Below are 23,381 nucleotides of genomic sequence, written 5' to 3'. Positions count from 1 at the left end.
GCAAGGGCTTCCGGTTTTCTCCCAGATTTGGCTCTAGACTCTTATTCTTATCGTTATCTTACCTCGGATACGGTGCGTTTACTGAACGAAGAAGCGGGTGGGAGTTGGGGAAGATAATGAATTCAGTTCCAGCTTTAAAACTAGACGACCCTGGTTAGCACCCACCTATGTCATAAGGCGAGGCGCTGCTTACTGATTTAGGCTTGGACCCACGTATTCTTTTACACAATGTTCAAGCCCCATAGGAACACAAATCACATCCTATTTAACTTTGGCACAGTGCAAAGGTCCTCAACGTTTTTCAGTCCCACACGTCTCAGAGCTTTACGATCAGGACGTTGCCATCCGCGCGGCAACTTCGGCGCTGAGCCGGCAACAAAAACCGCGCACGCCCGCGAATTGTCCCACACGCTGGGACCTTCATAGTCGGCTCTTCTCGAGAGTTCCCGGGTGTCCTTGCTAGTTGGCCCCCCGCAAGCCCCTGCGCTAACCTGGGAGGAGTCGACCTCTGCTGACTCTACCAACTGGAAAGTGTAGGGGTGCAGGTACTGAACATGCTGAGAGAAAGGTTAGAAAATGAAAAGAGGAGCCACTCAGATAATCAGGCACGATACGTTATTACTAACATATCACACGGGACTCATATATCCTCAGAGAAATCCATTTGTCTATCTTCTAAGCGTAAAACAACGCGTGGCTCCCCCTACGTCTGGCGCGTCCGGCCTTTGGTCTCTCCCGCGCCGGGCGACCCCGCGGTCACGTGCTCCCCCTGTCCTTCTCGCCCAGCGTGCATCCTGCGGTGGGGACGGCTGAGCCATGGCAGCCCTGCTGAGACCAGCTCGCTGGCTCCTCCGAGCCGGGGCAGCCCCGCGCCTCCCGCTCTCCCTGCGCCTCCTCGCAGGCGGCCTGAGCCGGCCGCACGCCGTCCCTTGTCTGCCCGCCGGCCGCGGCGGGCCCCTTGCAGAGTGAGTGCCCACGCGCTACCCTTTTCCTGTCTGCAGCGCGGGCGTCCCCCGGGGTCGTGATGCTGGCGGGAGGCCGGGCCTGTCTTTCTCGGTGCCTTCTTCCACGCCCTAAGGCCAAACGTCCCGGGGTCTTGGACCCCGCTCCCCAGTGGGGGTTTCGGGTGACAGGGTCAGTCGACTTGAGAAGGTCACGGCAGTGTGCAGGGTTTGCTTCCGGCATGGATTTAGCTCTCGCTTGGGACTGCGTTTTCCTGTCCTCAGGCTACCCGCGACTTGTTAAGGGGGCGTGGGGAGCGGGGGGCTTTGAAGGCTGCTGCTGGGATCGGGGGTTACTCTTCTTAGGATTTACGGGCTTGGATGCTGTCCCACGTGCGAACATTATCGGTGATTAGTAACCAGCTAGAACTTAGATTTCGATAAGTTTATATTTGGGGGGTGGGAGGGATAGGTTGGAATTTGGGGAGAACAAGGGATAGTTTAGATAGGGACGTTTAATTGTGATCAGCTTGGGCTTTTGCCTGCATTTTCTGGAGTGGAGTTTTCCTCGGTATTTACAGGGGTGCGGTTTGGGTTGGGAATTGTCACAGTAGGGCTATGTAAGTGTCAGTGAGTGAATAAGCGAACATGTGCAGGCACTTCGTGGCGATAAAAGGATGCCAGTGGTGTCAAGCGTATGAATAAATGCTTCATGGATTGAGGTTTATCAGGAGATAGGTCTGGCATAGACCTGGAGAGAGGATAAGGAAGTTTGGTGAAAAAGTATTAGAGAAGTAAGTATTAGAGAAGTAAGTATTCGGACCATCTGAGAAAGGGAGATGGGCACTGAGGTTTTAGAATTGGAGAAAAACTGATTTTGAAATACTGTTAATAAATAAAGGTACTCTGGGAGACAATTTAGGACTAAGAGCTAAGGATTTGCCGTTGGACAAGTTAACATTTCTAGGCCTCCGTTTCCTTAGATGGAGTGGTAATAGCGTTGGTAGTACTGCATGAGATTTTTTATAAAAAACGCCTAGCATAAGGCCTGGTACCTAGTAAGTGCTTTATTAGTTATAATAATAGTAATAACTATGATTACGTGGATCTTTGTGGAGCAGCCTGGAAACCTACTCTCTGCATAAAATTATATGGAGGAAACATTTTATGACTTCTTAACAACGCAGTTATAGATCTTTGGAATGTAGCCTACTTGTAACTTACCAGCCTTCCTGGATTTTGTTTTTAGGCCCGAACAGTTAACGTTCAGGAGCCATGCCTCTGCATTCTCAGAAAGCATTTCTCTTCTTTCAGAGACTTTATTTGGAGAAAGTTGTGTCAGTTACTCTTATTTTTTAGTCCTTAACTATCCCTGTGAGGCCAGAGGAGGGTGGATGTTATCTCTCATTGATCCTGTTGTGTTTGAGGAAAACAGTAGAACAGAATCTCGTAGAAGGGATATTGGTCTGGGTTTTCATCAGACCTGGATTCCATTTACTTGCTACATAATCTTACCTAAGTTCTTTGATCCTCAGTTTCATGATTTGTAAAGTAGAGATAACAAGGCCTTTCTCGCTCCTTTGCAAAGATGGTTTCTTGTCCTTCAGGATTCAGCTTAAATGCTGTTTCTTCAGAGAAGGCTTATCTCCACACTCAATGTAAATACTACCCTATTTTAGTTTTATCATGCTGTGTTTGACTTGTCTAATATTAATCTGCTTTTTGTTTGTTTTCTCAGTAGAAAAAGTGAATTGCATTAAGAGCAGAACGTTACCTTGCTCACCACTGTGTGCTTGGCTCATAACAAGCAATGAAAAGAGTATTCCCCCTTTCTCATATACTCTTAACAGTTCCTTTATACAGTCTCCCGTCCCACAGCCTGCAAGCATGCCCAGATCTTTCCTGCCTGAAAAAACAAACCCTTTCCTAGAACTCTGGACTCATCTCTGGATGTTTACCAATTTCCCTTCCCCTGTCCCTATTTTGGTCTCCTTTATTTCCTCACTTCATATTTACTCTTCTACCTACTGCAGTCACACTATTGGCAAAAGCCATCATTGTTTTATTTATTAATTTTTTATTTTATATTTTTATTTTACATTATTTATTTAATAAGTACGTTTCACACCCAGCGTGGTGCCCAACATAGGGCTTGAACTCATGACCATGAGAGCGTGACCTGAACGGAGATCAAGAGTTGGATGCTTAACCAACCAAGCCACTCAGGTGCCTCTGTTTTATATTTTTAAATTATAAAACTCATGTTCCTTGGGGAGCAATTGCAAAATACGGAGAGAATAGTAATAAATTAAGAATCACCCTTAGGTGCCTTGCTGGCTCAGTTGGTGGAGTGTGAGGCTCTTGGTCTTGGAATTTTAAGTTTGAGCCCTATGTTGGGTGCAGAGATTATTTAAAAATAAAATATTAAATAAATAAATAGATGAATGAATGAAACAAAAAGATACCCTTAATTCTCTCACCCAGAGACAGCCATTGACATATGTATATGTGTGTGTACATATACATATGTATGTGTATATGTGGGAGAGGGAGAAACAGGCTTCCTGCTGAGCAGGGAGCGGGATGTGGGGATTGAGCCCAGGGCTCTGGAATCATGACCTGAGCTACGCAGGCGCCTCGGAGCCTCACTTCTTAGGGTTCCTTTCCATGGTGTCCTGTATTCTAGCTATACCAAACTACTACTTCTGAGTCCTCTACACCAGGGCTTTTTAATGAGCATAAGAATTCCTTGGGGATGTCATGAAAATGGAGATTCTGATTTTGTAGGTCTAGACAGGGGAACTGAGATTCTGCATTCCTAACAAGCCCCCAGATGGTAAAGGTACTATTGGTCCAGAGCTCTGTGGGGCCATGTTGCACATCTCTTTGCCTTTGAATGTGGTGTTTACTCTTGGGATGTGTTGCCCCTTTCCCCTACTCAGGTGTTCCTTTTCTCTGTTAAATCTTGATTGCTTCTCCCATTTGACCTCTGCTCTTTTGTGTTTCCCTTAGATCCTGAATCATTAAGCATTATTATATGTGTACCAAACAGTCTGATTACATCTGTACCAAACAGCCCTCCAGACCTGGCTGTAAGTTCCTTGAAGGCAGTGATTTTGTCTTTTTCGCTCCCCTGGTGTCTGACTTTGTGGCACATAATAGGTATCAAATATTTTTTGAGTAAATCGCTGAAAATCTTAGGCATTGAGGAAGGAATATTGTGACATGCAAAGACATTTGAAGGGATGTTTAATCCATGCCTGTAGTGCAATGAACGTCCACAAATTCATGCCAATCTTGATTTCTAAGAATGTCCTATGAAAGACAGATGAGGATTATTGAGTCAAATTCTAGAATTATTTATTAATAATTAATTTTATTAATTTGTTTTCAGACTTGAAGCGCCAGAAGGTATATACTTCTGTATTCTTTAGTCTTGCTTCTCATTCCTATTTCAGTACTTTTTTCTTCTTTTTAAACAAATTTTTCTTAAAAACCAGCTCTTCCCTTATCTTCTGTGGGGAGTTTGAGGGGCAAATACTATTGCTTTCCCCCAGACTCTTTTTCTGTTTTTCTCATACTTCTGAATCAGAAGCTGCTTATACTTTGTTGTGAGAGTTTGCAGACTTCCGTGCTTCAGAAGAAAGATAAGCTTTGAATTAAATCTGTTTGGAAGTGGATCTAGATTGATGATTGGCTTAAGGGTAAAGAGCACATATGGCCCTATGACAGAATGATGTGACTTCTAAGGTTGGAAGGAAAGAAAACTTTCCCTTGTTTATTTCTTAATGAGAAAAAGATCTTCTCAGCAAATACTAAGAAACTGTCTGGGTTATGATTCAGCCTCTGGTTTCTGTGTGTATAAATTTATCACTTACAGAAGGCTATGATAGGCACATGTCCCACTCCTATATGTTGTCCATAAAAGAGGAGCGTAATACTGTGGTTTTTCAGAGAAAAGAACAGTCACATTTGTTTGTGGTAGGGGCTCAGTTGAGTTTAAGAGGACACATGGTAATAAGTAGTCAGAGTGCTCTAGGGGAGGAGAGCATGGAGGGCCTTGGCGACCATACTTCCATCCTGTGTGGCTACGTGGGGTTAGGTGTCATGGAAGTTGATATTACCAAGGCCAGTTGATTCCTTCTAGCTATTAAGGTTGATTAAAAGTTGGTTATTTGATGGGGATGGAAAGACCAGTAGGAGCAACATTGATACCACAGATAAGGGCTAATAGGACTTCAGCTAGATGGTGCAGAACCGAAAAAATAAAAATAAAAACAAACCACTTCCTTTTCTTCTTGAGAGGGAGTGAACAGGAGATTGGTCAGCATGTTGGCAGAATGGATTTGGAGATGAGGATAAATAGTAGTATCTTCGGATTAGATCTTTTCCATCTTCAAGTTGTTTGTATGAATACATCACACATGTATTTCATCTTCTATGGGTTCATATTACAAATCAGGGAACAAGCTTAGAAGAGTGAAGTAATTTATCTGGGATCTCCAGTGGGGATTTAACTATAGACACTGATGCCCAGTTTTGAAGTGTTTTGAGTAATACTGTCCTTTAGGTGTTGAAGGGATTGCTTATGGACATAAAGACATTTTTTAAAAAGGTGTTATGATATATTATAGATTTAGAAATTAAAGACTATCACAGATAACTAAGCACATAAGATCGGAGAATGTAAACTCTGGAAGGAATCTTTAGAGTAAATCTTGTCTATCCCAGTCTCACTTTATAGAGCCTAAAGAGTGTCTTGTTCATGTCACATCATAGGTCCCAACCTGTGTAACTGTTCGTCACTTCCTGTCATAGCTGAGACAAAGGAGACATACTTTTGGACTGAAGGACCTTGAGGGGGAGGGGATGTCTGGATAGGTGGAAAGGAATTGGTGTTTCAAGCCAGGAGACTTTTAAGTGTGGAAGAGTTGTAAATGGCTTTTCTATTCTAAAATTTTTGGTGTGTTTGGGGGACAGTTTAACTGGACAAGACTTTTTGGAGAATCGAGGTCCTGTGAAATCGTTGCATGAGAAAGGTCATTGAGACAGCTTTACAAAATATTTTCTTAAAAGATCACTCAGCAGACACTTACTGAGTGCGTTCTATAATAAAAGCTATTATTGAGCCCTGTTTGTTAGGAATTTTATATATTTTTTCCTTATATGATCTTTACAAGGTAGGTATTTTTCTTCAGAGGAAGTAACTAATGCTTAGAAAGACCAAATACTTTTACAAGAGTCACATAGTTGTTAAATAAGCATAGTTTAGATTTGACTAGGTCTTTAAAAATAAGTATTGTATTTTCTGCTAATACACTTTTAAAAGAAGGTGCTCTAGGAAGTGTGCAGTTAATACTTATTATGCTGACTTTGTAGGGTCCTCTATGTATACTTTCTCAGTTTTGCTCAACCTTCGGGCAATTATGTACTGCCTTCAGATTTTTTTGTCCAATCTAAGTACTACTGACACTGTTATTTGTATTTAACGTTCTTCTTAACATTGGTTTTAGGTTTAAACTGATGTCATTATAACTTAATTTTATCTTAAGCAAAAATATTAGTAAAATAAAGAGCTTGATGTGATAGTTACTTTTAAATATTAATTAAAATAGATAAAATGACTGAAATGAAAAATTTTTGTTTAAATACTACCTAAAACCATCTTGCCTAGCAGAAGGGTGATATTTTTGGAAACACTGCAGTATCTCAGTTAATCTTTGTGATAGGCTCGTGAGGTAAATACTGTTAACTCCCGGATTTTACAGGCTTAGAGTTGCAGTAACTTGTCCACCCATCTTATAAAATGTCACAGCCTGAAGTCAGGCTGGTCTGGACTCAGGCTCGTGCTCTTAAAGTTCAGAGCTCCTGTGTTTCTGCAGTGCTATGGAGCCTTCTGTTTTTGTCTCTTAAGATTGTGCTTGTCAAGTGTTCATGAAAATGGTACATAATGGGGTAGGATGTATAAGAGGATTAAGTAAGCCTCTAAGGCACTTTTACATGAAATTTTCTTCATCATATTTAAGGAAGTGAGAATGAACAAATTGCTATGGTGAGACTTGTTCCTTGGAATTTGCAGGTAAATGGGCAGGGGGCTTTGGTGATAGGTGTTTCTTTCCCATTTCCACACCCACTCTGGTATAAACTTCCCTTTTACTTGGACTACTGCAATAGTTTTCTAAATGGTATCTCTCTCTCAATTCTTGCTACCTTCTAATTTATTCTTCACCCCCCAGCTAGACTAATCTTTCTAAAACAGAAATAGATCATGCCACATCCCCTGCTTAGAAACCTTCGGTAGGGTTCTGATAGAGTTCTGTAGCTGGAATAAAATCTGTGCTGAAAATAAAATCCAGACCATTTATTGTCACAGTCTTTCATGATCTAGCCCACTCACAAGCCCAGTCTTCCTCTTCAACCTCATCCCATCTGTGTTGCTCACTTGCTTGGCCTGCTGACTGTTCTGGCTTGCTTGGAGTACTTCTCTGTTGTGCATTGCTGCTGCTTTTAATGCTCAGCTAAAAAAGTGGTGGAGGCTTTCCATTCTTTAGTCTCACCCTCCCAGTCTAGGTTTAATTAAGATGTATCCCTGACCTTAACCTTGGGCAGCTCAGTTGGTTAAGCATCTGACTCTTAATTTTGGCTCAGGTCATTGTCCCAGGATTTTAGGATTGAGCACTGAGACATGCTCTGTGGGGAGTCTGCTTAAGATTCTTTTCCTTTCCCTCTGACTTCCCCCCCAATCCCACATGCATGTGTATATTCTCTCTCTGTCTCTCTTTCAAATAAATCTTTAAAAATAAACAAAAGGCATTATTCGGCACCTGCCTGGCTTAGTCGGTAGAGCGTACAACTCTTGATCTCATGGTTGTGAGTTAAAGTCCCACATGGGGCATGGAGCATACTTTAAATAAATAAAAGGAGGCATTATATTTTTGAGTTTTTAACATGTTAAAACATAACTGGAATCAGTATCTGTATGCAACTTTTTAAGAAGAATTACATACTGTGACTAAGTTGGGTTTATTCCACGTGTGCAAAGCTGACTCAACATTTGAAAATCAGTCCATGTAATCATACATACCAACAGGCTAAAGGAAACTCAAGTGGAATAGTTAAAATGAGAGGTGGGTGAGCACATGAAATAAGTTTGAGATCTCCATTGTCTACAGAACAGTATAGCAAAATAAGCGGGGAGGGCAGCTTTATGGACGTCAGTCGTGTATTTTATGGACATGTCATAAAATCTAAATGCCTTTCTTTTTAGCCATTGGAGGCTTTCCATTCTCTAGTCTCACCCTCCCAGTTCAGTTTTAATTTTCATTACTTCTATTGTGAACCCCCTATTGCAGCCAGGTTCGTTTCCTTGATGCCTTTCTGCCATGTTGAACTCATTTCGGAAAGAGATTACCCAAATACAGATCCGGGACTTGTCATCCTGTCATTAACTACCTTTTATTGTGACTTTGGGCAAGTTGTTTCAGTTTTCTTATCGATAAAATGAGGATTATGGTAGTAATTTTTGTTACCTAGCATGCGTCATTAAATGCTTGATAAACATCGATTACTGGTTATACCTACTCTATCACATATCTGTATCCCCCCCTTTTTTTTTCCTTTAAATTCTGGGAGCTCCAAAGTGTTAGATGCTAGAGTGACTCAGAATAGCAACGGAGTTAACTTGGGAGGGAGAGTTTGAGAACATGTGTGATTAGTTTGGTGCACATTTGAAGTTAAAAAAGAATGAAAGGGGTGCGTGGGTCGCTCAGTGGGTTAATCTTCTGCCTTCCAGCTCAGGTCATGATCTCGGGGTCCTGGGATTTTTGGAAAAGGCAAAAACTATAGAGAAGGAGAAGTGTGGTTGTTAGGGGTTTAGGAGGATGGGGGAGGGGAAGAATAGGTAGAGCACAGGGTAATTTTAGGGCAGTGAAACTATTCAGTGACTACTGTAATGCTTGCCATACATTTGTCAAAACCCATAGGTACATACATACACAGAGTGAACCCTATTATAAACTACGGGCTGTAATGTATCATGATTGGTTTATCATTTATAACACATGTACCACAGTAATGCAAGATACAAATAGGGGAAACTGGGTGGAGGGGGAGGAGCATATACAGGAACTCTGTACTCACTGCACAGTTTTTCTGTAAACCCAAAAATGCCTTGAAAAGGTAAAATATTGGAAAAAAAGTACAGACTTAAGAGAGGAGTCCCATGGAAGCCTGCTTAAAATAATCTGCACTGCATGCCTTTTTGAAATATGGACATTCAAATATGAAAATCATTATTTTTTTTGTACTGAAGAGTCAAAATAATCGCCACCAGCACTAAAACGACGACAACAACACTGAGAATAACAATGCCAGATTGGGCCAGAGAAAGTTAAAGGGTAGTCTGAGTACAGTGGTGATTGCCAGAGTCTCAAGAGGGAACCCAAGATGTTTCACTCAGAAATGCAAAGGAGGGCCTCTGGGTGGCTCCGGTGGTTAAGCGACTGCCTTCTGCTCTGGTCATGATCCCGGGGTCCTAGGATCGAGTCTCAGATCAGGCTCCCGCTGCTCTGTGGGGAGCCTGCTTCTCCCTCTGCTTGCAGCTCCCCCTGCTTGTGCTCGCTCTCTCTGTCAAATAAATAAATAAAATGTTAAAAAAAAAAAAAAGAAATGCAAAGGAGCAATTTATGACACATTGATGAAATGTTAATAATTTTCCCTTACATGGTTACACCAGTTTTGGTCATCAGAATTTGGCTTGTGCAAGTCTGATAGGTAGGTGCTACACTACATGGACGTACTTTCACCCCTGGACTTCTTCTTTACTTTCTGTCATAACATACTTACTGTTCCAGGCATGGAGTTCCTAATTTCCTACTGGGTGTGTTTCTGTGGAATTTAAAAATAAATTTTGGGCCAAATAATCAATGTAGAAAGCACTGCATGTAGGGAAGCACTGGAGACTTCCTTTTGAAGAGTGAAGCATCCTTAGTTAAGTATGTAACCCTTCACCATCGTTCATTCTATGGTGGATTCATAGTTCAGCATATCTAATTAAAGTCAAGTATACTTGAGTGAAGGAGACTTGGCGTCATTAAAGATCTGTTTGTGAGAAAAATTAGCTTTAAAATGTTGAGAATAATGTTCTGGTTTATTAACCTGTCTTCTGTCTAAATTTTGTATTTGTTAGATCTTACATTTTAAAACTGCATTTTATTTTATTTTTATTTATTTTTTTAAAAGATTTTTATTTATTTATTTGACAGACAGAGATCACAAGTAGGCAGAGAGAGCGGGGAAGCAGGCTCCCTGCTCAGCAGAGAGCTGGATGCAGGGCTCGATCCCAGGACCCTGAGATCATGACCTGAGCTGAAGGCAGAGGCTTTAACCTACTGAGCCACCCAGGCACCCCTAAAACTGAATTTTAGCAAAGGTTTTACTTTTGCACTTTTTCACAGCTTACAAGATTTGAGTTGTGTAAAAAAAATCTTGGCAAATATATTTCGCTACAACTTTGAAATTTCTTTCTCTTTTTTAAACATTTTTTTTTTAAGATTTTATTTATTTATTTGACACAGAGAGATCACAAGTAGGCAGAGAGGCAGGCAGAGAGAGAGAGGAGGAAGCAGGCTCCCTGCTGAGCGGAGAGCCCAATGTGGGGCTCGATCCCGGGACCCTGGGATCATGACCTGAGCTGAAAGCAGAGGCTTAACCCACTGAGCCATCCAGGTGCCCCTTTTTTAAACATTTTTTATTTTGAAGTGATCTCTACACCCAACGTGGAGCTCGAACTCACAACCCCGAAGAGTTGCATTTACCACTGCCTGAGCCAGCCAGGCACTCATGCAGTTTTGAAATTTACATATTAATCAGTTTTCGTTGTTGAACAATATTATTGATTGCACACTCACCTGAACTTCATATGTTCTGGATGATTTAAAATAATGTTATTTTGTGTTTGCCTAACAAGGGTATAGCTCAGTAAAAACTGATCCAGTAGATACAGGTTCATGGCCAGAGAAAACCTTTGAAAATAGAGGATAAATATTTAGGAGTGGTACATATTTCTGTAGTTTGTAGGTGGTTAACATTTAATTAATTCAGCTTATTTTAACAAACTAATCAATTAGCCATCTATAATGTGCTGAACGTTAGGTTTGTAAAAGTAAGAAGACTTTGTCTTAGTTAGTGTCCTGATTTTTTTCACTGTTTTCCAATTTCTTTACATAGAATCCTTGAAGGCCAGAGTGCTTGTGATTTGTCCCAGATCATGGTGGTAGAGTTTCTGGTCTAGCATCAAGTTACTGCCTTTGTGATTTACATAATCTTGTGGTGAAACTTTTGGTATAGCTTTCTTTAATATAGCATCACATACTCAATTATTCAATTTGTGACTGGTTTTCCAGGTTAATAACATAGGCTAAGAAACCAACAGTTTTATTTATTTATTTAAGATTTTATTTATTTATTTGTCAGAGAGAAAGAGGACACAAGCAGGGGAAGCTGCAGGCAGAGGGAGAAGCAGGCTTCAGAGGGAGAAGCAGGCTTCACATTGAGCATGGAGCCCAGACATTGGTCTCCATCCCAGGACCCTGGGATCATGACCTGAGCCAAAGGCAGCCTCTTAATCTAATGAGCTACCTAGGCATCCCTCTTTATTTATTTTTGAAAAGATTTTTTTTTTAATTTTATTTATTTATTTGACAGACAGAGATCACAAGTAGGCAGAGAGGCAGGCAGAGAGGAGGAAGCAGGCTCCCTGCCAAGCAGAGAGCCCAATATGGGGCTTTATCCCAGGACATGGGATCATGACCTGAGCCAAAGGAAGAGGCTTTAACCCAATGAGCCACCCAGGCGCCCCGAAAAGATTTTTTATTTTATTTGAGAGAGAGAGAAAGCACTAGCAGGGTGGGGGAGGAGGGGAGGAGCAGAGGGAGAGGGAGAAGCAGATTGTCCGCAAGGCAGGGAGCCCCGATTGGGGGGAGGGGTTTAAGGGTGGGGGATGGCTCCATCTCAGGACCCCAGGATCTTGATCTGAGCAGAAGCCTGAAGCTTAACTGACTGAGCCACCCAGGCATCCCAACAGTTTTATTTTTAAACTCACTACTTTGTAAATATTTTTTGAGTAATTGTGGTAAAGATGTGCATATACAAGAAAAATGGGGTTATCATCCTGAAGGCATCCCTGGATTAGTAAGTATTTTTACATCATACTTCGTTAATATGTGCTTTGTATATATTACTTAGTTATACTTATTGGCTACTATTAGAAAGTTTAAGGTATTTTGGGATAAATGCATAAATCTTTGCACATTAGAAATTTTGTGTTAGGATGCCTGGGTGGCTCAGGCGGTTGGTTAAGCATCTGCCTTGGGCTCAGGGTCATGATCCCAGGGTCCTGGCATCAATTCCTGCATCGGGCTCCCTGCTCAGCTGGAAGCCTGCTTCTCCCTCCGCAACCCTGCCCACCCACCTTCCCACCCCTGCTCATGTGTGTGCTCATGCTGGCTCTCAAGAAAATTAAGTCTTTAAACAAAACAAAAGCCAGAAAATTTGTGTTAGAAAGTGGTGTTGGAATACAGAGTAAATTTAAATTTGATTCAAAGATTTATGACAGGGTTGTCCTCACACATAAGGATTATTTTTAAGTTTGATATTTGTAAATCAGGTACAGCCTGTATTTCTATAGTATGGAATAGCTCTGCTTTCATTGTTGTTGTTTTTTTTTTTTTAAGATTTTATTTATTTATTTGAGAGAGAGACAGTGAGAGAGAGCATGAGCGAGGAGAAGGTCAGAGAGAAGCAGACTCCCCGCGGAGCCGGGAGCCCGATGCGGGACTCGATCCCGGGACTCTAGGATCATGACCTGAGCCGAAGGCAGTCGTCCAACCATCTGAGCCACCCAGGCGTCCCTGCTTTCATTGTTTTAAAGCGTTTGGCTTACGTGCTAGGCTCTGTATTAAAATACTGAATGGTTTAAAGGTTTTTGCTCTTTATAAACACACATGTACTAGTCTGACCTTTCCCAATAGACAGACCCTTTTTTTACTTTCTGAAAATTAATGATGTTTAATACCAGAAATCCTTTTAAAGATTGTATTTATTTATTTGACAGAGAGCACAAGCAGGGGGAGCGTCAGGCAGAGGGAGAAGAAGGTTCCCCACTGAGCAAGGAGCCTGATGTAGGGCTCAATCCCAGGACCTGAGCTGAAGGCAGATGCTTAGCCGACTGAGCCACCCAGTGCCCCTAGATATCCAGTTTTATTTTTTATGATTGTAGTTGTTAAGATAAGTAGAAAAGTATGTAATAAGCAGGTTGATAGATGGAAAGCAGATATGAATTGGGGACTGAAACATTGTCACTATAAAATGTTTCAAATTTATTTAGACAGATTGGAGATTCTTTTGTCCTGAATGATTCTTTAAAAAAAACCTGCATAATTTGAACTTGGACATTGGTCTTTTATTAAATTCATAATGAGATTATACATAGAAAACATTTGAAAGCAGTTATCAGAATTATATATATATTTTAGATCTCTTGTCCCATTTGTAGAGGTGAGAAGAGCTTTGTAGCATAAACTGCCTCATTTTCTTTCATTAACCTGGTTTTGCTTAAGGGAAATTAGAAAAAACAAACAAACACTTAAAGCGCACCATATTATTGTCTTAGTTTGAAATGATTCTGTGCAAAAGGTTTTCAGGACCAAATTTCAAGACCAAATTTAAGGGATTTAACTTTGCATACTTGTGTGTACATGTGATTTTATTTAAAGCAAAAGGCAAAACTTCTTTCTTACACTCTGAGCATTTTTGCTTTTGCACCAGAATTTAGGTATTTGGTGTTTAGGAGTATTTAATTTGATTTTTACCTACCAAATTGGGTATTTGGTAACCAATAAACTTTGTATAAATTTTGCTCAAGAAGAGAACTTATATGGAAGGAATTGTGTTAGTTAATTACCAATTGTGTTTCATTTTATAGAGGGCTACTGAACCAAGCCAGGCGATATGCCATTGCTATTGAGAAAAGGAATTATCTTCAAGAGGAGCCTGCTTCTTCTCATAGAAGGACTGCCAGTCAGTTTGACTGGGCTCTAATGAGACTGGATAATTCTGTCCGAAGAACTGGCCGCATCCCAAAGACTCTTCTACAAAAAGTCTTTGACAATACCTGTAACTCAGGTATTTGAAAATTTTCTGTACAAAAAGTTGAATGTCTTAATAAATACCTGTTTGGGGGCAGGCTCACTGTAGAACACATTATTTGATATTTTCAATTTTGTTTGTTATTCTTTTGATCATCACGATTTTATGTTATGATTGTGATCTTTTCAACTCATCAAGGCAAAGTTTTTGAGTAAAGCATTTTGTTTTATATGTTTATTTCAAAATCAGCAACTAAAAATGGGTCTTTCTCCTTTCCCCAGTTTATAAGAGAGTCACTTTCAGTGGTAAATTGTCTGGGCAGTTATCGTTTTTCTTACCTTCCATTGTATAGTGTCCACTTTTTTTTTTTTTTTTAAAGATTTTATTTATTTATTTGACAGAGTGAGATCACAAGTGGGCAGAGAGGCAGGCAGAGAGAGAGAGGGAAGCAGGCTCCCCGCTGAGCAGAGAGCCCGATGTGGGGCTTGATCCCAGGACCCTGAGATCATGACCTGAGCCGAAGGCAGAGGCTTAACCCACTGAGCCACTCAGGCGCCCCTAGTGTCCGCTTTCTCTAAGATGTTATGTATGATAGATTTCCAGAAAGACTGGTAATCCTTACTTCCCTTTCATTTTCACTTAGTTTTACAATCTATTTGAGCCACTTACCCTGATAATCCAGTAGAAGCTTGTGGACCTTCTTACCGCCCTCCCCCCACAAGCCCACATGCAAACAAACACACTCATAATTTTGCATCTAGTTATACAACATGCACCAGCTTCCTAAAGCCCATCTGGATTTCATTCACATTACGAAGCTGTGGAATCTAATGATGAAGGGTATCAAAGGAAGTTATCAGTTCTAATTATGTGCACTTAAAGGCTATTGTATTATTTTCTGTTTTTGATTTATTCAGTTGTATGACTATTACTGTAGTTACATTTAGATCTCCTCAAAAAGAAGTCTCCCAAATCCTCAGCCTTTATCCCCTAACCCCTCATCCCTTCTAGGCTTAGGCGACAACTAATGTACTTTGTGGACTTGCAGATTTGCTTATTATGGATACTTTATTTAAATGGAATCATACAGTAAGTGGTTTATTTTTTGTTTGGTTTGGTTTAAAAGTCAGCTTTCAGGACCACGTTAGATACATGGAAAAAGGGAGAAGGAAGTAATTGATTATAAACCTAAATTTGGTATTGATGAGTTTTAACTGTGCTGCATTTTACTGTTTTCTTAAGATCTAAGAAGCTTAGCCTTTGAATTGCAGTAAGCACTGCTTATAAATTCAGTTCTGGGTATTTTTATATGGCATAGAGTCTTGCAGATTACATAGATTCCTAATCTTAGCTTCCCTTAGAAAACAAACTAATTTTAAAAACATAACTTTTAGTAACATTGTAAATGATACTGGTAGATTTGGGTAAGGTTTTTTCCCAGCTTGTGGGTACTTTTAATACTGTCTGAGGCAGGAGATTTTTGAATATTTACAGATTTTGGTTTATGTTTTGATATTTATCTGTATGGTACTGCTACTGCGCTAAATATTATCTGTTCTCTTTTTTCATAGGTAGCCCAGGTGGTAATCAAGCCTTGCTTCTCTTGCGCAGCTGTGGTTCTCTCTTGCCTGAACTACAGCTGTCAGAGAGAACAGAATTTGCTCATAGGATATGGGACAAACTTCAGAAATTGGGTATGATTGTTTAAAAATATATGTATATGTAAAAGATGTAGTTTGTTTTTTTTTTCTTTTGGTAAATAATTTCTTTACATAAATGTTCTAATTCGATTTTATGGAAGAGCTACTTGGTGATATTTATTTGGTGAGTTATAGTGACATCTAGGGGCATTAAGAATAAAATAATTTACTAATGTAGCATTGTTTGTCAGCTATACTCAAATGAAAAAAATGAAATAATTTTCATACAATTTTTACTCTTTATGGTAAGTTAAAAAAGAACCAAAAAAAAAGGGCAGTTGGTTTGTCAAAGTTAGGAATGCACATATCATTTGACCAAGCAGTTCCATTTGTTAGAATATAGTACAGATATACTCAAACGTGCAAAAGGATATCCTTTGTTGTAGCTTGTTTGTAATAGTAAGAAATTGGAACCAACTCTAGGGTGTCTTGCTAGGATTGGTTAAATAAATTATGGTGGGTTTATGAAATGGAATACTGTGCAACTTGTTAAAAAAAAGGAGTTCTTCTATACTAATGTGGGTGTTCTCCACAATATAAACAAAAATTAAGGTGCCTTTAGAATTTTGAGCTGTGAACATTGTATCTGTTCAGAAAATAACATAATTTATCTTTTTTTTTTCATTAATATATAGTGTATTATTTGCTTCAGGGGTATGGGTCTGTGACTTATCAGTCTTAAACCATTCACAGTGCTCACCATAGCACTCCATATGCTCACCATAGCTCACCATAACCTCCCTAGTGTCCATAACCCACCTCCCAGCAACCCTCAGGGAAAATAACATAATTAAAAAGACCATTAGATAAGATCCAGTGTTTAATCCTCATTTTTAAAAATCTTAACAAAAAGGGGCACCTGGGTGACTCAGTTTGTTGAATGTCCAACTCCTGATCTCAGCTCAGGTCCTGATCCTGGGGTTGTGAGTTTGAGCCTTGCACTGGGCTCATGTAGCACATGGAGCCCACTTAATAAAAAAAAAAAAAGAAGTCTTAGTCTTAACAAAGAATAGAAGGATGCTTCTTTAACATGTTGAAATTTAAAGCCAACAATATCATGTGTGATGGCAATGAAATAAGACAGGAAACAATCCTAAAAATTACTGTTTTTTATTTTATTTATTTATTTTTGAAATTACTTTTTGGTTTTTTGTTTTGTTTTGCTTTTTAAAGATTTTATTTATTATTTATTTGACAGAGATCACAAGTAGGCAGAGAGGCAGGCAGAGAGAGAGGAAGGGAAGCAGGCTCCCCGCTGAGCAGAGAGCCTGATGCAAGGCTCGATCCCAGGACCCTGGGATCATGACATGAGCTGAAGGCAGAGGCTTTAACCCAGTGAGCCACCCAGGTGCCCAGAAATTACTGTTTTTTAGATGATGTGCTTATTTATCTGCAAAATCCCAGAAAATCAATTTATAATAAAGTAATATGAAATATTAAATGTTTAATAATCTATTGATTTTCCTAGTTAGAAAGCAGAACACATAAATTTATATTATGTGACATACCTAGTCATAAATATGTAAAATGTCTAGGAATATCCTTCAACAAACATGTTGCACATCTATGGAAAGGTCTACAGAGTAAACACAGACTCACCTCAGTTCTGAATTCATCTAGAATTAATCTTGATGACGTTTGTTTTCTAAGAGTTTTTAAAAGAAAAGGTGAATATTGGACTTCAGAATGGGAAAGAGTTTTCTCAGTAAAAGAGCAGCAGAAAAGTTGAAGATAAAGAATTGATTTCATAAAAAGAAATTTCCACGTGTCAATAAGTCATGTAACTTAAAAACACATGTGGAACTGGGAGAAATATTTGTGAAATATATGTACCTTCCTTCACCTTTAGAGCTGTAGCCAACCATTATTAGAGTTCAACTTGAATTGATGATGTTTTAGAAGTTTCCAGACACTTTATGGTAACCATGTTGTGTAATCTTATTGCAGATGTTGAGTTGCACTTGGTTCCCCTTAAAGCCCTATATAACCCATTACAATGGTTAACAGATTGGTACTCAGGGCAGACCACCTGCATTCAAGTCTGTGGTCACTTTCAAAGCCATGTTGCATTGGGCAAGTAGAAGAGTCAGTTTTCCTCATCTATAAGATTGGGGATGAGAGAAACTGTCTAAAAACTGTTGTGAGGAGGAACTGGGACTGGATCTAGATGCAGAGCACTTAGCACAGTTCCTGGAACATAGTAAACACTCTACATGTCTAGTAAGATAAACATTAATTTAATAGAATAGATCTCTGCTGTCTAGAATCTCAAACTGACACCAGATACTTACCACAGGCCTGTGGTGCTACTGGCAGTTAAGTAAAGATACAAAATTTAATTCATACAAACTTAGTAAAACATATTGTCATCATGATGACATAATGTCATCAGTGGATAGAGGAAGGCTGAATGGTAACCTTGATTGATGGGGCCTTTGGCAAGATGGACCCGGAAAGAAAACAAAGGGTTTTGGAATAGGGGTAAATTAACAATAGCAGACCAGTAATGGTGTTCAGCAACTGGAACTGGAGCCTTCAAAGAAACACTTTGAGTAAATAAGCAAAGTTGATAGTACCGCCCTACCTGTGTAAAACAACTACAAGACATAGTCTATCTTGGTGTGTCTGTACTGTGGCAAGAACTGCTTTCTGTCGAAAAATCTTTCAGTCACTTTAAACACAGAGGTATTGTCAACATTTTCCAACAGGAAGGGAATACTGTGTTTCATAAGTAAGAGACCTCTTAACATCTGAATAAGCAGTTACTTATAACTGTACAGTAATTCAATTAGTTACTGTCTTAAATGCTTAGCTTTCTGTGTTCTGACAGGATTTCTGTATAGATGGGACTAAGTATGGGGTGAAATGCTGAAGTGATCATTTTACCCTTTTTGTTGAATTTTAAGTATGTATATTTTAGTTGTGATAAAGGGTGTGATTTTGGGTACTTTTCTAAAAATTTGATTTAAATTTTATTTGTAGGTACTGTGTATGATGTAAGTCACTACAATGCTTTACTTAAAGTCTATCTTCAAAATGAATATAAATTTTCACCAACTGACTTCTTGGCAAAAATGGAGGAAGCAAACATTCAACCAAATCGAGTAGGTAGTTGCTATTTTAAATGTTCATTGGTTACGGCACTTTTTTTTTTTTTTTTTTTTTAAATCCCAGGAAAGAAATAGTATTTAAAAAATATTAACTGGCCCATTTCATTGACAGGTGACATATCAGAGGTTGATTGCTGCGTATTGTAATGTGGGAGATATTGAAGGTGCCAGGTATGGAGCTCTATAAATATGTTTAAGCAAACACATTTGTAAATCTTGTAAGCCTAGAATATATTCACTATATTCACTCCTTTTTTTTTTTTAATTTAGTTTCTTCTTAGGGAAATTACTTCAGAAGTATTTTATTTTATTTTATTTTATTTTTTTTAATTTTTTATAAACATATAATATATTTTTATCCCCAGGGGTACAGGTCTGTGAATCGCCAGGTTTACACACTTCACAGCACTCACCATAGCACATACCCTCCCCAATGTCCATAACCCCACCCCCCCTCCTAACCCCAGAAGTATTTTAATCTAGCAAATTTGGTAATATGACTTCGATAAAATATAAAATTGTGTAGGAGGAGAAAGACAAGTGAATATTGCTATTTTAATTAAAAATTTGATTACCAGAGCAGAGGTTTAAAGATGCTGAGGTGTATAGAGTTAGCTTTAGTCTTCGTAAATTGGCATCTTCTAAAGGAAATGTCCTTAGCCATTTAAACTGTATTCATTTATAAAACTGACAATATTCTCTCTTTCTTGTTGATTCATATAAAATCAGTTGTGACATTTATTTCTTTGTGTAAAAATTACTGCTACTTTTGGATGGAGGTTTTAGGAAAGAAAGGATAAATTGAAATGTATAATTCTGTTTTAATTAAATGGATTTTATTAAACTCTATGCTTTTTTTTAATATAATTTTTTTTTTAAATTTTATAAACATATAATGTATTATTAGCCCCAGGGGTACAGGTCTATGAATCGCCTAAACTCTATGCTTTTTAAGGTTAATTAGTAGTATAGAAGAAATAATCAGGCTTTAAAAACTTACCTGCTATTTTTACCAAGAGTAGTTCAAGTTATATAATTTGATATAATGGAAATAATTTCAGGGAATGAGATCTTATGTACTTATTTTGTAAAAAGTGGTTTTGAGGTATATTTCCAAGGAATATTTTCATTTCTCTTTTATTGCAGCAAGATTCTTGGATTCATGAAAACTAAGGATCTGCCCGTCACGGAGGCAGTTTTCAGTGCCCTTGTTACAGGGCATGCAAGAGCCGGGTAATGTTCAACCTAAGGTTTTATTCTCAAGCAAGGTTTAAATTAGAATAATTTTAGAAGATCCTTGAGCCGTGTTTATCTACTCCCTCAAAAATTTTGAGTGTGTAAGATAGAACATGCAACTTTTAAATGACTTATTAAATACAACTTTGATTTAAGAAAATTTCAACTTTAAAAATTGGGCCAGATCCAAAGTAACTGACTTTGTAAAGTCAGTTCTCTTATACAGCTCTCTTGATACCGTGGAAAACAATTTCATTTTTGAAGGATAATTTCCTAAATGTTATTCTTCTTAGAAAAGTAAATTTGAGTCATAGCATACTTGATTAAAAAAGGACACGTTAATTTAAGGTCTATGTGATTATTATGCAGTTTGGTTTTTCTTTTGAAAAGTTGCCTGTTAGACTTTGAGGTGTTTTTTATTTTTGTTATTTCAGAGACCTATAACCATTTTAGTATGTACTTGCCCTTTTCTGATGTCCTTTGCTAACTCATCTCAGTGGTTCATAAGAATTTTTAATAAGAATAGGGTAGTATATTTTAGGTTGAATTATAATATTACATTGGGGAGTATTGTAGTAATCTATCCTCTATTCTTTGAATAACTTCCAGAGATATAGAGAATGCAGAAAATATTTTCACAGTGATGAAAGAGGCTGGAATTGAGCCTGGTCCAGACACATACCTAGCATTATTGAATGCATATGCTGAAAAGGGTGACATTGACCGTGTAAAGCAGGTATGACTTATGTCATATAAATAAAAATACTTAAAATCATTTGTATAAAAAATAAAATCATTGATGTAAACTTGTGTTCCATTTTGCATGAAGCAGAAAAGTATAGTTTCTATCTATTTTTAAAGGTATTTCTTATAGACACTAGTATTGAAGGAGAATTTTTATAGTGTGGTACCTTGGTGTTGATTCAACAGTTATTGCTGAAATATAATATTTTCTGCTTTATAAGAGAAGTCCTAAACCTTTAGATGGTATATGTTCCTGATTTTTAAAATCTTGGTATTTTAATTTATTTGGCTTTAATGAAAAAATACTGGTTTCTAACTTACTCTTCTAATTTCTGGAACTGCCTACAGACTCTGGAGAAGGTGGAGAAGTCTGATCTTTACCTTATGGACCGTGATTTATTGCAAATTATTTTTAGTTTCAGTAAAGCTGGGTATTCTCAACATGTCCCAGAAATTTTGGAAAAAATTACATACGAAAGAAGATATATTCCAGGTAGTTACTAAAAATTTATTTTCATTATTTTTCTAAAAATCTGAATTATAGTTCTTTAATATCAGGGTATTGTACATGAACATAGGACTCTTTTAAAAGTCAGCTTAATAAGCTAAATAGCTTGAGTTAATGAGCACGTCAGAATGTTTTGATTTGGAAGTGTTCCTTTCCTTTTTTTTAAGATTTTATTTGACAAAGAGAGAACACAAGCAGGGGAGCAGAAGGCAAAGGGAGTGGGAGAAGCAGGCTCTCGGCTGAGGAGGGAGCCTAATGGGGGACTCGATCCCAGGACCCTGGGATCATGACCCGAGCTGAAGGCAGACATTTAACCAGCTGAGCCACCCAGGCACCCCTGGAAGTATTTCACTATTATTTAGGCAGATAGTCCTTTTGGTGTTTGTACTTTATAAGTTTGTCTTTCGTAGTGATTGCAGTATAAAAATATTATTCAGTTCAGTAACAGAAAATGTCTTTGTTCTCTTCCCAGATGCAATGAACCTCATTTTGCTTTTAGTCACTGAGAAATTGGAAGATACAGCATTCCAAATTTTATTAGCATGTCCTGTATCAAGGGAAGGCAGTCTGAGTGATTTTGGCAGTTTCTTTTTGCGACACTGCGTGACTATGGATACGGTATTCTGTCTGTTTTTACTTTGTAGACAGTGTAATAGGCAGCGAAATAAGAGTCTACAACATGTAAGAACGTATTATGAGATTAGACCAATTATAAGCATTATGAAAACTTTGTTTCTGTGTGTAAGTTGATGAGGTAGAAAGAGGATGAGAGGTTCAAATTTTTCATCCCAGGAGTGGCAGAATGTTTGCAGAAGGTCAGATGGTAGGACATTTGTGGATCCAGCTGATGTGGTGCCTTTTTTTCCTAGCCTGCAGAGAAGCTGAAAGACTACTGCAAGAAGTTAAAGGAGTCCCAGATGCACACATCTCCTTTGCAGTTCACACTTCAGAGCGCTTTACTAGCCGATAAAACTGGTACTATATTCTCATCATTAAAACTGACACAAAAAAGTTTTGCTGAGATAGCTATGTTATATTTTATGGTATCTCTTGCAGATTTGGCAAAAGCTCTGATGAAGGCTCTGAAGGAAGAAGGTTTTCCTGTCAGAACTCATTATTTCTGGCCATTGCTAGTTGGACGTCAGAAGGAGAAAGATGTTCAAGGTTAGGTTTTGCCTTTCACAGATTTGTAGTGGTTCAGAGGTCCAGAATAGGTTTCTACACACATCTAGTTGAAGTCTTTGGGAAGGCAAACTTATTTCTGAGTAGTAGATCTTCTGAGAAAATAGAATTGATTTAAATCACAGTCAGGAATCACATAAGCATTTTTTTTTTTTTTGAAGATTTTATTTATTTATTTAACAGAGAGAGAGAGATCACAAGGAGGCAGAGAGGCAGGCGGAGAGAGAGGGGGAAGCAAGCTCCCCACCGAGCAGAAAGTCCAATGCAGGGTTCGATCCCAGGCCCCCGAGATCATGACCTGAGCTGAAGGCAGAGGCTTAACCCGCTGAGCCACCCAGGCGCCCCTCACATAAGCATTTTTAAAAACATAGTGGATTTCTTTCATCCTGATTTCACTTCTGACTTATCTCTGATCTTGATATTCAAACTTGTGGGTGTAGTTTTAAGAAGTTCGTTATTTTTAAATTTTTCAAAAACTCTTTAGTTCTTGATTTTGCATATACCGTTTGAAATTAGTTCGTCTAGCCTTATTCAAGATAAAGTTATGCATAATCAAGCCATTTTCTTTGTGGACCAGTCTCCTTAACTGAGCTGACTTACAATAATAGGAAAGACAGCAAAACTTTTATTGTAAAATGAGTGCTCATGACCTGACAGCCTGCTGATTGAAGGACAGAAATGTTCAATCTTTCAGGTACTTAAGAACGTTTAAGCATTTAGCATACTTTCCCCTTGTACACATGGGATGCCTATAGGATATGAATAAGAATTGAACAAATATTAAATTTTAGAGTACAGTATCTAATTCTTTGGT

General features: G+C 38.6%; 1 protein-coding gene across 1 annotated transcript in view; it reads left to right on the top strand.

The window, feature by feature from the left end:
• Positions 1-772: 772 nt before the first annotated feature.
• The window catches only part of LRPPRC (leucine rich pentatricopeptide repeat containing), a 105,262-nt gene continuing 82,653 nt past the window's right edge, over positions 773-23,381 (top strand). The window contains exons 1-11 of the mRNA XM_032877965.1: positions 773-965; positions 13,924-14,123; positions 15,659-15,781; positions 18,770-18,891; positions 19,010-19,068; positions 20,044-20,130; positions 20,743-20,869; positions 21,226-21,370; positions 21,858-22,003; positions 22,255-22,360; positions 22,442-22,549. Coding sequence (XP_032733856.1) covers positions 817-965; positions 13,924-14,123; positions 15,659-15,781; positions 18,770-18,891; positions 19,010-19,068; positions 20,044-20,130; positions 20,743-20,869; positions 21,226-21,370; positions 21,858-22,003; positions 22,255-22,360; positions 22,442-22,549 — 1,372 coding nt within the window. The 5' untranslated portion in view covers positions 773-816. The remainder of the gene's footprint in view (positions 966-13,923; positions 14,124-15,658; positions 15,782-18,769; positions 18,892-19,009; positions 19,069-20,043; positions 20,131-20,742; positions 20,870-21,225; positions 21,371-21,857; positions 22,004-22,254; positions 22,361-22,441; positions 22,550-23,381) is intronic.

This window comes from Lontra canadensis, unplaced genomic scaffold (genome assembly GCF_010015895.1).
Source record: "Lontra canadensis isolate GAN:19392208 unplaced genomic scaffold, GSC_riverotter_1.0 scaffold61, whole genome shotgun sequence".
Classification (NCBI taxonomy): Eukaryota; Metazoa; Chordata; class Mammalia; order Carnivora; family Mustelidae; genus Lontra; species Lontra canadensis.
This window is presented reverse-complemented; position numbering and strand designations above follow the sequence as displayed.